Source organism: Python bivittatus, unplaced genomic scaffold (assembly GCF_059951505.1).
Source record: "Python bivittatus isolate LINGU-HERP-01145 unplaced genomic scaffold, Pbiv_v1 ctg000080_np1212, whole genome shotgun sequence".
Lineage (NCBI taxonomy): Eukaryota > Metazoa > Chordata > Lepidosauria > Squamata > Pythonidae > Python > Python bivittatus.
Window position 1 is genome coordinate 11,755,685 of NW_028277035.1, and position 14,591 is coordinate 11,770,275.

Sequence of the window (14,591 nt, forward strand, 5' to 3'; positions counted from 1 at the left end):
CATACTAAAAGCTTACAATCACTTCATGCAGAGAGACATGAATAAAGCAATGAATGCATCACACTGTGATCTCTGACTCATTTATGAACATCATATGCAGACCACATTGATGCCAACTAGACAAAATAACTGCCACATTTCACACTATATTTCCACAGTGTCATACAATGGCAAAAAAATATGGTCGGTCTGTCTTCAGATTGATTACTCCAAATATGTGTGATTTTTTATTTTATATATTTTTATTTGTTCAGCCAGGGGATGATATTGTTTTGATGGCAGAAGCTCTAGAAAAACTCTTCCTACAAAAAATCTCTGAAATGACCCAGGAAGAAACAGAAATTGTTATAGTCCAAACAAAAGGGAGAGGACGTGGTAGGAAGGAAACAGGTATTGATATTTAATCTGCTCTATTCTGTATTCTCAGTTTTTGTACTTTGTTTGAACTAGCAAATGCTATTATGTGTATGTAATGTTTGTGATAGTACTTGAAAAGTCCTCTTTCAGATAAAAGCTAGTTTTGTACATTGTACTAAGCTGTAATACAATTTGTTTGGTTTTGCCTTAATGTGTAGTATGAACCCAAGCATTGTGAGGCATAAACTATAGTTTATTGCTCAGCATGCTGTGTGAATCCAGCCAATTATAGTTTATATTCTATAAATCATGTTCAAGTAATCCATAGCTTAGTGCAGCTTGCAAGCCAACACATTATTAAAATTAGATGAACTAATGTGTGTTTCCAGAAAACTAAAGCTTTACCCTGACTGTTTATTTTGAAAGATGGGAAATGGGTGTTGTTATAAAAATACAATGGAGAAAGGAAAGAAGGAAAAAACTTGTGTTTTCAAATGGATGGTTTATCTTTATTAGTTAATAGAATAAGGTTGGAGTCTATCAGTAATCTATATAGTCATTTAGAAATGGTATTGTAATTACAATATAGATATGATTTGTCAGAGAAGAAAAGTCTATAAATTGATTAGTATTTGGATTATCTAAGGTTGCTATGCAGAATGCCCATTTGTATTTTTAGAGACTTGATACACATACTGTGATTGACTCTCTTACAGTGACATCAAAGGCAGGAGCATCGGCAGTACAGAATGCAACTCAAGCATCATCCCCACCACAGACGCAGGCTCCACCCCAAAATTCTCAGCCCGTGCAAACAACTCATTCCTTTCCCTCTCTGACCCCTGACCTAATTGTTCAGACACCAATAATGACAGTGGTGCCTCCCCAGCCTCCTGCAGCACTGCCTTCTCCCCTCCCACCTTCAGCCTCAGCTCCTCAGCCCTCTCAGACACACACCCCGATTATCCCAACATCTGCACAACCCATGAAGGTGCGTATAATAGAGCTCTGCTTCTTTTAATTGTTTATCTGAGCAAAAAACTAACTCTAGTTAGTATAGATAAAACTATATCATATAAAACCATGCTCAGGCACTTCATAGCTCTAAGACTCTTTCATTACTTTCTTAACTTTTATTCTTCTGTTTTTGAGGGTTAGGAAGCAGAAATATGTTATGATACTACAATGCTCTATTTCTGTAGGGCTCCCAATAGCTGGCACAGATGCATTCTGTCAGGAAATTCATTTTTTTAAAATGGTGGTCAGGGAAAATCTTAAATGTAGACCTTAACTCAGGACATTTGTTATTTTAGAGGCTCTAACACCAGAGAGTTCTCAAGATTAATTACTACTGCCCTGCCCAGATAACTACAGTGCAGAGACTCTTGGACAAGGGACTCTAGGTTTACTTGCAGACTCAATCCTGTCATCTCTAGGTAGATTAGAAAAAGTGTTAAAATTCTGGATAGTTGCTTCTAGTTAGTATAGATAAAACTGAACTATATGGACTAATAATGTGACTTGGAATAAGGCATCTTCTTTTGCCTTGTGTTCCTTACTGGGGGTGTGAACAGTTGAGTGTGTAGGCTAGATGGATCACCAAATTTACTTGGCAGAAGTTAAAAAACCTTTTATTCCTAACCTGAAGTTTTTCCATAGTGCACTTTTGTTCAGAGTCATTGCAAACATCTAATATTAAGTTGCTTGAAATAGAACCCTATAGAACTGATGTAATAGATATAGAGGACATTTCAGTTAGCTTGGGATTCCTTCCATATTTACACATTTCAAAAAAAGTTATTTTCCTTCTGTGAAGCGTGAAAAAAACATAACCTTCCTCTGGAAATCAAATAGATGCAATTTTCTTGTTTGTTAGGTTTGTTATTTTTTTAACATTTGAGAGAAATGGTTAATGTCTATTCCCACCAGGCCACAACAACTAAATTATATTGTCATACAAATGTTACGAAACAGGTGGAAAATATTAGTATGGAAATAGTATTCTAGCAGAGAAAAAAAAATCAAGCATCAGGTTAGAATTGATTAACACAGCCACTGTCTTCTTTATTTGATAGCTACATTGTTAGTACATCGATACTAACTTTGTTTGGTACATTGATACTTTTCATATTGTAATTGATTTTTAATTCTTAGTAGTAGTTACAGAGAAAGTTACAAATGTGTGTGTTAAAAGTAAAATACTAAAATAAGCACATATCAAAAATAGCAAAAACAATTTAGTCAGAACAAACATATAACTTAAATGGCAAATACTCACTATGCCCATATAGATTGCTAGATAAATATAGATCAGCTTTGTAATGTACTTATAATTTTACTTTATCATAATTCAACTCAGTAAACTTGTTTTTCATTTCTTTCCTTTCATAGAACTTTCAAGTAAAAGTAAAACTCAAATCTTCCCACTGTAATGACAATAATACTGTTAATTACTTAAAGGCTGCTGTCTGAAATATACTGACAGTGAATAAACCCCATTAAACAATTCAGATTTATTTCTGAATAAACATGCGTAAGATTGTACTGACATTTCTTTAAAAGCAAATAAACTTGAGGGTTTTTTTTAATTTAAGCAAAACAACTCATTTTTTTCAAGATTTTCTTTTTGATTGATTGACTGAATGTTGTTGGATTTTTATCACCCCTTTCCTCCAGGAGCTCAAGGTGGTGTACATAATAGTCTTTCCTTCCATTTTTCTTCATAACAACAACCCTATGAAGTAAGATGGGCAGAGATAAAGTCTTTCCTCATAACAATAACCCTAAACAACCTAGTGAGCTTCTGTGATTGAGGCAGCACTTAAACATGGCTCTCCTTAACCTTGGTTCAATTACCAAATAACACTGCTTAAAATAAAGATTTCATAAATAACTAAACATATCTTTCATTGGAATTAAGACTATGATTACAGGAAAATAACTGAAGTGTTCCTTTCAAGATCAGTCTAGAATGTAAGATTGGGCTGAAATTGCACAGACTAACTATGTACTGAATGATTTCTTAGAAAGAAGGGAGGACAGCAGCATTTCCTCTCTATTCTGCAAGATTGAAAATCTGCTTTGAATAGTAGAGAGATTGTGAAATAATGTCTGAGGAAGGAGGAGGGCTATAAAAGGAGGAATTGACAGAAATAATTATTCCAGCTTCTTCCTTCAACAAGGCTTCCTCTAGATCTTTGTTTCCTTTGCCAGTGGAAGGAATCCTGTTCACTGAGGTGCATCTCTGGGGAAAAAAATATAATAATAATAATAATAATAATAATAATAATAATAATAATAATAATAATATAGATAAAATGCCAAATCCAGTCTAAACATCTGGCTGACTATGTGACAAACCATAATAGTAATAGCAGCAGCAGCAAGAAGTTGAAAATATTCTGGCTTGCTTAAGCTATCAAGTGAAGCCATGGCTGAAGATTTTCATAGTATACAAATTCACTATAAGTTCTATGCCAGTTTTTCTGATAACTGTTTTGTATTCTTCATATTGTGCTTTAGATAGTTATGGTTAAGTTACATGATGTCTTTGGCTATTTTCATATATATGGAGTGTTTGCTCAGTTATGAGAATTCCATGGTACATTCATTTATTTTATTTATTTTACTAGGCTTATATGCCGCTACAATTGTCAACTGATTCCAAGCGGCTTACATTCCCACCATGCATAAACAAGGTTAAGATAACAAAAATAATCAACAATTAAAAATATAGATAATAACATATTCCTATGCCGAGGAATCATAACCTCATATACACGTATACATTGTGGCAAATAAAGAACAGAAGTCTACATAGAATGTCTGTTTGCTTTGGTAGACAAAAAAGGGAGTGAAGAGGAAAGCAGACACTACAACTCCTACTACAATAGACCCAGTTCATGAATCATCATCATTGCCAGCTGAACCCAAGTCTGTCAAGACAGGTCCACGAAGGGAAAGCCGACCTGTGAAACCTCCAAAGAAGGATGTTCCAGACTCTCAGCAGCATGTAGTAGAAAAAAGTAACAGTAACAAAGTGTCAGAGCAATTAAAGTATTGTAGTGGCATCATAAAGGAGATGTTTGCTAAGAAACATGCTGCGTATGCGTGGCCCTTCTACAAACCTGTGGATGTGGAAGCTCTTGGACTCCATGATTATCGTGATATCATTAAGCATCCCATGGACCTGAGTACAATTAAAGTAAGTGTGGGTGTCTATTTTTTTCCAGTCTCATATGGTCATACACATATACAGTTATTAAGTTAAAAATACTATCTGTGTTTGTGTACAGTCTCAGATACATGCAGAAACTAGTTTATTTTTTAAATTTTTAGACCACACTATTTTGGTTTCCTGGCCAACTATGTATCTAACATGGGAATTTACAGAAGTACTCAAAGAAACAATTTTTTGTTAAGTTGACTCAAATGGATTTTATAGTCAGTTGCAGTTACCAGCATGCTAGTCTAGTGCCACTTTCAAATGTAGATTTCTTGCATAGCATCCTGCAGCACTCTCATTCTTTGTGATAGATGGAGAATCTCTTCTTTGTTACAGTACCAAATAGAGCAGGCCTACACAACACACAATCCACAGGCCTCATGTGGCCTGATAAGTAGCCTTGCACGGCCTACCAGCATTCTTTAAAAACTCAGTAAATCCACTTCTGTCAAATGTTGCCACTGCCAGGAAGGATCCGCTGCCACCACTGCCATGGCCCTGAAGTTGGACTGCCAAGAGCCTCCAAGCCTCATTGATGCTGCCAGCAACATTGCTGCTGCCATGCCACTAGCTGCCAAACAACTGATCCGTGTGCCAGCTATTCTTTGTGGCCCACAATTATTTTTAATTTATCAGTCTGCCCCTTTTCCCTCTGAGTTGTGTAAGCCTGAAATAGGGTATCAATAGCTGTGGCAATTCCTCTCCCTCCTCCTCTGCTTGTCTAAAGCCTTCCTTGCCTTACATAATAGGGTGGTTGTAGTCATAGTTCTAGTTCAATTAAATTTGATTTAATTTACACTGGGAGGCAAAAATTCATAGTGCTTAGATGCAAAAAAATCTTATTTTTGTTGGTCAGATTTAAAACATTGAAAGATGGCGGAAATCTAGCAAACAAGTTTGAGGGAGTTTTTTGCAGTTTTTTTTCCCTTACCTTTGCAGCAAGTTGTAACAGCCATTTCCTCACAAGAATTCTCTTTTTCCTTATAGGGTCTCTCTTCTTCTTCCTACTGCACTCAGTTCAAATGCATTGGCCATAATGTTTACAAACTCTGAACAGAGGAAGCCACTCTTTTGGTCATTGTTTCTCTATCAAGGATGTTTTAGGACTGTTTAGTACATAATTTGTCATTTTAGTTGTGCCTGAAGTTTTGAGACAGTGGTGATGAACCAGGGATTAACTTTAAGAAAACAGATAATTGATTTTGTGCTAGCATTATTGTTAAAGAGGTATTTCTCCTTTCAAATTAAACAGTTACACAGATTTGTTTTGGTGTAGATGTGGAGAAGGGAGATGAATATACTTGGAAAACGTTGTGGGTAGAGAAAATATGAACAAGTCCTATATTAATGAAAACTACCTACAGAGTGAAGATTGATGAATCAATGCTGGTGATAGAAACTCCCTTGAGTCAAGCTTGACTTTAGTGATCATATAGTTTTATTTCTCCTGAATGAATGTCATATTCATGTACTTTACATATTCCTGCAGTAGACAAAGTATTTTTGGCAATGAGTGCTCTAGGATAGGTAAAATGAAACCTCTTGCTTATCCCCGCTCTGTTTCCTGCTTTAGCAGTTTCTTTGCTGCTGGAAAGAACTAACCCACTTTTGTATTGAGCAATAAAGTATTGCTTTACATGACATTAAGCAACAATGTCATTTTTCCATTTTGGCCTAGATTTATGGGAGAACTAGACAATTTTGAGTTGTTCAACTAACCCTGGTTAAGAAAAAAGCATGGGATAGCACAGTATTTAAATCTACCCTTTATCTGATTTGTCTTCTAAAGTTGGCATTGTATGGTCATTAATGTTGGGTAATCAAATAACTATAGGGTAGATTTCCTGTAGTCTCTACTGTATGTGCTCTGGATTATTCACTATCATTCCATGGTTTATTGCTAGAACAGTGAGAAAAAAATAAGGGGAGAAAAATGTCTGGATTTTAAAAAAGTGCTCATTTTATACTAATTTATTGTTCACATTTTGTTGTCTTCTTACAAATAAGATAGTTTTAAAAGCAGAGGTTTTTTTTTTTTTTTTTTTTTTACTACTCTATCAGGCTAGATGCTTCTGTTTCTTTGTAATCTTGTGAAATAAAAAAACTAAAACAGGAAGAAATAGAGTTGCTATCAACGAATAAGGATATCCTTTTATTTGTTAAATATTTTTTGGATTGAAAAGAATTTCATTTTTAAATAAATCCAGAAAACATGCATAGTATTTGCTATAGAGAATTGATAATCTTATCACTGAAATGCCAAATTATTTTGCAAGAAATAATACCCTTGATAAATATTTTAAAATAATTTAAAATTTATTTATAATTAAAATTATTCATTTGTTTAATCTTCAGTCCAAATTGGAGAACAGGGATTATAGAGATGCTCAGGAATTTGCAGCTGATGTCCGATTGATGTTTTCCAATTGTTACAAATATAACCCTCCAGATCATGAGGTGGTTGCCATGGCACGGAAACTACAGGTAACTAAAATTTCATTTAAGAACATGTCCTACTTTAAATGCACAAATACAGAATTTTTTAATAAGTCCTAGAGTAATTTTCAGAGTAACTTCAAAACATATCTTTGGGGATTACGATTCAATTGCTACTCAATTTTATTTAAAATATGTATTCCAAATGTCAGGGGTAAGGTATCTTGTGGATCTGTACCTCACTTTGATGTTTACTGATTCCCCTCCTCTAACACCAATGAAGTGTAGCAGCAAAGCATTGATTTTCTCTGGCCTGATTTTTTAATTGGGTTAATCATGAAAATATGCATTAGACTTCTAGCGTTAATAAACATATTTAATATCCAAACACCGCTTCTGGAATCCTTGAAATCCCACCCTCAGTGATGTTACTACATTACTGATCATGCCCCTTGCATTCCCCAATGGCCAAATTAATAGTATAACACCCACTCCCATGTATAATAGGGTCTCAAGATTAAGCCTGGTTTTGATCAGAGAGTGCCCTGGTTGATAAACTGCAGGAGAAGAAAGATGGAGGTGTTCAGGATAGTTACATCCCTCCAACGAACAAATCAGAGCATCTTTCTGTATTGATTCTGAGTTTGGAGATGCCACTCACGTTTTGTTCCTTTTGGTGTGTGTCCCAGGAAAGGGTCTTCAAAATGATGCTGGTATATATGTTTACAAGCATAACATACATATACCCACTGTATTTTGCCAGGATGTCTTTGAGATGCGATTTGCTAAAATGCCAGATGAACCTGAAGAACCTGTGATTCCAGCTTCCTCTCCAGTAGTAGTGCAGCCACCACCCAAAGTGCCCCCTCCATCATCCAGTGATAGCAGCAGTGATAGTTCTTCTGATAGTGACAGTTCATCAGATGATTCTGAAGAAGAGCGAGCTCAGCGGCTAGCAGAGCTCCAGGAACAGGTAAAACGTTTGTGTATCCTGCTTTTGACTCTGACTGTATCCTCTTTTCTCCAGTTACCTGCTTAATTCTAGTTTTTGGATATGGGATCAGGTTCTGCTTGACTTCCTCCATACCAACTACATATGTACAGTTCTAGCCCACTCCTAGTTTTTAATGTTTCACTACATACATGAATAAAGAACTAACAAAAAAAGACAAGCCACTATAGCTTACAATTGCACGGGTCTGTAAAAGTATGTGCTGCTTCTAATGAACAGCACTTTTACAGCTAGTTATGAGCTTCTTTCCTCACAGTTTTCTTTCACAAAGCTTCCTCTTGCCGAATATAGATGTCAGTCCCCATACTGGCAGGAAAGAGTGCATCAAGCACTTTGGCTCTGCAACTTCCAGAAAACAACCCCTGGCCATCTTCCCAGTGTTGAAGCTAAGAATGTGATAGGGATTGCTGTGCAGCAGATGAAAACCATTCCAGTTTTCCTGTGTAGTTTTTCACAGTCACAAGAGGAATTGGTTAGGCCTGTGTGTCACACTTTTTGCATCTATCATATCTTGATCGGTAAGAAATTCCAAGACAGGAGCTTAACAGGTAATATTAGAATAGCAGATGCTTCTTTTTTGCCTATGCTGGTGATATAGTAACCAGTATGCTCTTCCTTCAACATCTAGAATGTTAAGGAAAACTTACAGTACCATAACCCACACAGTACTAAAGGAAAAGGTAAAGATGCCCTTAAGTCAGGCTCAGGTCACTGGTGATCACATGGATATGTACATTTTGTTTCCTTGGCAACAATACCATTTCTGCCTTCCAGTCTACCACAGAAGCTCAACTCTGCTTTGCTTCCAACCCCAGAAGGGGTCAGCAAATTACTGCCATCTGATCATTAAGCAGTGCTATTGACAATTAATTCCTCCAGTACGTTATTGCTCATATGTGCTCTTCTGCACTTTCTCTTACATGCACACATACACAAACACGGAGCTGTGCATGTTTTGAAAACAATTTGGAAGATGATTTTCTGGTCTTGCATGAGCACAGTACCTGTGTGCATTTAATTAAAACATCCCAAGTTTTTTTCAGGTTTTTGAGTGAGACTGAAAAAAAATGGCACTGCTTTAAAGAATGCACTCATTAAAATTTGTGTGCTCCTTGGAGCTGTGGGATAGAAGACTGGAAACACTTGGGCTGCTTGCGTGGGTCCAAAGCAACTGCAAATTATTTTTGAAGCGTGCACAGCATTAAGGAACATATAGCTCAGGTGTTTGGCAAGACCAATTAGTCATACACCAAAGTGAGTGTGGGGTCATCACATCATAGGGCAGGGGGTAAAATAAATCATTTTTATAAAAGAAAATTGTATTGATCTGTGTGTCTGCTCCTTAGCTTAAAGCAGTGCATGAACAGTTGGCTGCCCTGTCACAGCCACAACAGAACAAACCAAAGAAAAAAGAGAAAGACAAGAAAGAAAAGAAAAAAGAGAAGCACAAAAAGAAAGAAGAAGTAGAAGAAAATAAGAAAAATAAAGCCAAGGACCCACCGCCTAAGAAGGCTAAGAAGAATAATGGCAATAGCAATAGCTCAAGGTCAGTCCCCTCTTTATATGCCAATCTGTAGCATGGTTTTTCAAAGTCTTATCTGTAGTACAAGGATGTCTTCAGAAGTATGGCAAAACTTCTTTTTTCTATCTAAAATCCCTACTAGAAGTCACATTATTTTAAATGAGGTGTGCAAAACCTTTCAAATTTAAAACACAAAACAGCTATTCTGACCTTACCAGATGTTTCAAGCTTGGAACACTTCTGGAATATTGGTAAAGTTCAGAGCTGCTATTGAAACTTGGAGTTTTGAATACAGAGCATTACAGGTTTGAACATTTTGCACACTGTTTTTAACCATGTAATAAGATGGCAGTGTAATTTAAAGCAGGGTGTGGCCATGCATTTGAGTTTAAGGTTCCAAAATTATATATGTCATCTTGGTTTTCAGCTAAGTGAAATGTAAATAAAGTTTTGATTTTAGCATGTGTTTCCTAATATTAAAGCTCTAACTCTACAGTAGCTGTCCAAGGAGAATTCTCTGTGGACTTGAGTATTCCTTGCCTATACTATTAAAATTTGGAAAACAGGTAAATTACTGTAGTTTCTCAAGGCTTAGAACATAGTTTTAAAACGGCCATTATTTCTTCATGAACAGTGGAACTTTATATGAAACTGTGGAGTGCCCATTGCCTCACTTCAGAGAGAGGTTCTGTTTCTGCTTCTTGAGGGATAGTTTAGAATTTTATCCCTAAGTCAATTCAGTTATTAGGATTGTGAAAAGCATTCCAAGGAGGTGCTTTGCACATACAGGACAACCTTTTAAAAAACCATGAAAGTAGCTTCACCTTTGCAAGGGTCATCCATACGTAAGTTGTTCCTAGTGATCCCCAACTCTTAAATGCTTTGTACAGTTCTACTATCTACTGTCAGAAAAGTGCAGTTTCAAGTAGTCCTTTAAACATTCTGGAATAGTGTTTTTCAAACTTTTTGTGGGCTATAGAACCTGTTAGTTTTTTTTTCAATTTAAAAATTCCTGGAACCCCTGATCAAGAAGCAAAGCTCCAGTGATAGAACTTTGGCTGCATTTAAGTGACCTTTTTATTTTTTGGCCCTTAGTCTGTTATGGAACCCTATCAAGTTCTGTGGAACACAGTTTGAAAAACCCTGTTCAAGAAACCATAAATGCATTTTTGTGATGCATCAAGTTGTAGATCAGTTGAGATTGTTCTTATCATGGATCATGATGTTAGCTTCATTTGTAGTTCTGTCCAACCTGGCCCTAAATACACCTTTCTCAACTTGATAATGAATCCATGCTCTTCCCAAGAACACCATTTCCAAAATGTAGTATTGCCTCAGATATTGAAAAGAGTAAGTATATTTTAGAAGATGATACAGCACTTTTTTTCATTTCTACTGCATCCATCCTTTTTGTTTTAGCTTGCTCCAGCAGTGCCCCTGGTCTAAGAGTACAAAAACTAAAAAGTATATTTGATGTTTGATTATTGGAAGAATGACCCAGACATTTCTCTTTAAGGAGGTGCTTGTGATGCTGCAATCTTAATAAAGTCAGATGATTCAAAATTTGCTTTGCTTTACAAGTTTATGCATAAAAGCATAAGTGCCATTATGCTGCCACACCCTATTTCTTATTGGATAAATAAGCTGCTTGTGAACTCAGTCCACCCTCTTGAAGAATCAGGGCCAATCCAAGAAATTTTGCTGCCTGGCAAAACCAAAACTCTCTCCCCTCCACCTCATCCTATCTAGATGCATGGAATGTAAAGCTGAACAAATATTTTAGTATCCATGGCAGAAAATCAGCCCTTTTCCTTCTTCACCACAGCTAATAACATACTGCTCTTTACAATATTTGGTGTTCCAACCCCACACATTGGAAGTTCTTAAATGCTGGAGAGCATGGTATGTGTACAAGATGATGCACAGCAAGTCTGATTGCTTTAGATCATTATCCCATGTGTTCTTATGCAAACAGAACATTTCTAAGATTGGGCAGCTGCCAGCATGACCCAGAAAATTACTGATCAAAACTAAGCCATACTGTAGTATTCCCTGGTTCTTATTCCCATATGCACTCTTTCTTCCAGATATGAAAGTTTCGGATTGCAGCCCTAATGGGAAACAAGTCTTGGTAAAAATTAGGCTAACTCATGAAGAAATGTCTGAGAAACGGGTTTTGAACACTCCCCTCTGTAAAAAGCACCCAGTTGCCCCTCATTTCCTTCAGGGCTTCTCAGTTTCTTTTTTAAATAAATAGAGTGAGGCTGCCCAGAGCAAGGTTTAGCAACAACCTTAAATCTCACACTGCTTGCTTTACTAAAGAAACCACAAAAAAAGACAGGAAGAAGGGATTTCTTTATACTTAGAGGAGGTTTTTCTCCCTCCAATATTGTTGCCTTACAGTGGACAGGCCATTGTTCAAAACGCTCATTTTTGGAATTAATATTATCCATTGCATACCTTTGGGAATAACACTCCTAGTTTCAGTTTCAACTTCAACAGCACCAATATCCAGAAACTGCAGCCTGGATGGATTTATGCATGATCCATTCATTCATTGTAGAGATTCAAGGGACAAACCATATCAGATGTCATTCTGCTTCTGCAGGCTTAAGAAATGTATTACATACAGGAAAAGATTTTTTTGTTCCTTTCTATCCAGCCATCCACCTCCTAATCCATTTGTTAAGGTATCACAATACAAGAGTAGGTTTCAAATTGGCTTTATGGACAGATCTAAAGCTAGATACCGTAGATGCAGAATTATTCTCTTGTGATCAGATTATCAGATATATATGGCAGCATTTCCCCTGTGGATAATTTTCATCCCACTGGGGGTACATTTCTAGTGATGAAACAATTGGATCATGTATTTCAGGCCAAAGTATTTCTATTACTATAGCCTTAAGCAAGAATATACAGTGCATTCGGAAAGTATTCAGACCCCCTTCACTTTTTTCAATTTTGTTATGTTGCAGTCTGATACTACAATCGTTCAAATTCATTTTTTTTCTCATTAATCCACACTCAGTACCCCATAATGACAAAGTGAAAACAGAATTTTAGAAATGTTTGCAAATGTATGAAAAAGGAAAAACTGAAATATCACATTGGCATAAGTATTCAGACCCTTTGCAACAACACTTGAAATTGAGCTCACATGCCTCCCATTTCTCTTGATCGTTGCTGAGCTGTTTCTACACCTTGATTGGACTCCACCTGTGGTAAAATAAATTGATTGGACATGATTTGGAAAGGCACACACCTCTCTATAGAAGGCCTCATAGCTGACAACGCATACTGTATCAGAGCAAAAGCCACGAGGTCAAAGGAACTGCCTTCAGAGCTCAGAGACAGGATTATTGCAAGGCACAGAACTGGGGAAGGCTACAAAAAAATTTCTGCTGCACTGAAGGTTCCCAAGAGCACACTGGCCTCCATAATTCTCAAATGGAAGATGTTTGGCACAACCAGGGCTCTTCCAAGAGCTGGTCGCCCGTCCAAGCTGAGCAATCGGGGGAGAAGAGCCTTAGTAAGAGAGGTGACCAAGAACCCAATGGTCACTCTGACTGAGCTCCAGAGATCCTTTGTCCAGAGATGGGACAAAGTTCCAGAAGGACAACCATCACTGCAGCCCTCCACCAATCTGGGCTTTCTGGCAGAGTGGCTGGACAGAAGCCTCTCCTCAGTGCAAAACACAGGAAAGCCCGCTTGGAGTTTGCAAAAAAGCACCTGAAGGACTCTCAGACTGTGAGGAACAAGATTCTCTGGTCTGCTGAAACCAAGATTGAAGTGTTTGGCCTCACTTCTAAATGTTATGTCTGGAGGAAACCAGGCACTCTCATCACCTGCCCAAAACCATCCCAACAATGAAGCATGGTGATGGCAGCATCGTGCTGTGGGGGTGTTTTTCAGCAGCAGGGACTGGGAGACTGGTCAGGGTTGAGGGAAAGCTGAATGGAGCAAAGAACAGAGATATCCTCAATGACAACCTGTTCCACAGCGCTCGGGACCTCAGACTGGGCCGAAGGTTCACCTTCCAACATGACAGCGATCCTAAGCACACAGCCAAGACAACACAGGAATGGCTTAGGGGCAACTCTGTGAATGTCCTAGAGTGGCCCAGCCAGAGCCCTGACTTGAACCCTGTTGAACATCTCTGGAGAGACCTGAAAATGGCTGTCCACTGACAGTCCCCATCCAACCTGATTGAGCTTGAGAGGATTTGCAAAGAAGAATGGCAGAAAATCCCGCAATCCAGGTGTGCCAAGCTTGTCACGTCATACCAAAAAAGACTTGAGGCTGTAATTGCTGCCAAAGGTGCTTCAACAAAGTACTGAGTAAAGGGTCTGAATACTTAAGTACATGTGATATTTCAGTTTTTCCTTTTTAATAAATTTACAGACATTTCTAAAATTCTGTTTTCACTTTGTTATTATGGGGTACTGAGTGTAGATTAATGAGGAAAAAAATGAATTTGAATGATTGTAGTATCAGGCTGCAACATAACAAAATTGAAAAAAGTGAAGGGGGTCTGAATACTTTCCGAATGCACTGTATACTAAATGCATGTATTGCATAATAAACAGTTATTCTGTTTTAATTCAGGTAGCTCTATTCACTTTTTGTGCTTCTAGAAAATGGATCTCATATTAAAGTTTTGAAGTTTAAAGGTAGCACTGTTGCATCTAACCAAAGCTCTGTAGGTGAGGCCAGTATTTTGAAATTGCATATATGTTAAGATGCGTAGGGTTGCCGAAAACTTTTGGAAGGGGATTTCATAAAGCACCCTTCTGAATCTACGGCTTGAAATATCAAAGTGGGCACATCCCTTACAAGTCAGTGCAGCTACTTCAAGGTCTTTTCTGGTCCTCTAAGTATCTGTGTTCATGGACAGAAGATGCTTACATATGGACTGCCTCCTCCATGATTTACTCTTATAATTGCTTGTCAAAGGCTACATAATAATTTTAGAAAGTTGAACTTTGGATTTTTAACACACAGTTCATTGAAATAGACATTACCTTAGCTCTCAGAAT

General features: G+C 37.3%; 1 protein-coding gene across 8 annotated transcripts in view; it reads left to right on the forward strand.

Annotated features, from left to right (window-relative positions):
* The window catches only part of BRD4 (bromodomain containing 4), a 95,489-nt gene that overhangs the window by 47,665 nt on the left and 33,233 nt on the right, over positions 1-14,591 (forward strand). For 7 of the 8 annotated variants that reach the window (XM_088133520.1, XM_088133513.1, XM_088133517.1 and 4 more), the window contains 6 exons: positions 255-390; positions 1,074-1,348; positions 4,199-4,561; positions 6,938-7,066; positions 7,782-8,004; positions 9,387-9,576. In XM_088133520.1, coding sequence (XP_087989646.1) covers positions 255-390; positions 1,074-1,348; positions 4,199-4,561; positions 6,938-7,066; positions 7,782-8,004; positions 9,387-9,576 — 1,316 coding nt within the window. Of the gene's footprint in view, positions 1-254; positions 391-1,073; positions 1,349-4,198; positions 4,562-6,937; positions 7,067-7,781; positions 8,005-9,376; positions 9,577-14,591 lie in introns of all 8 variants that reach the window. The other variant, XM_088133516.1, reaches the window with a different exon arrangement.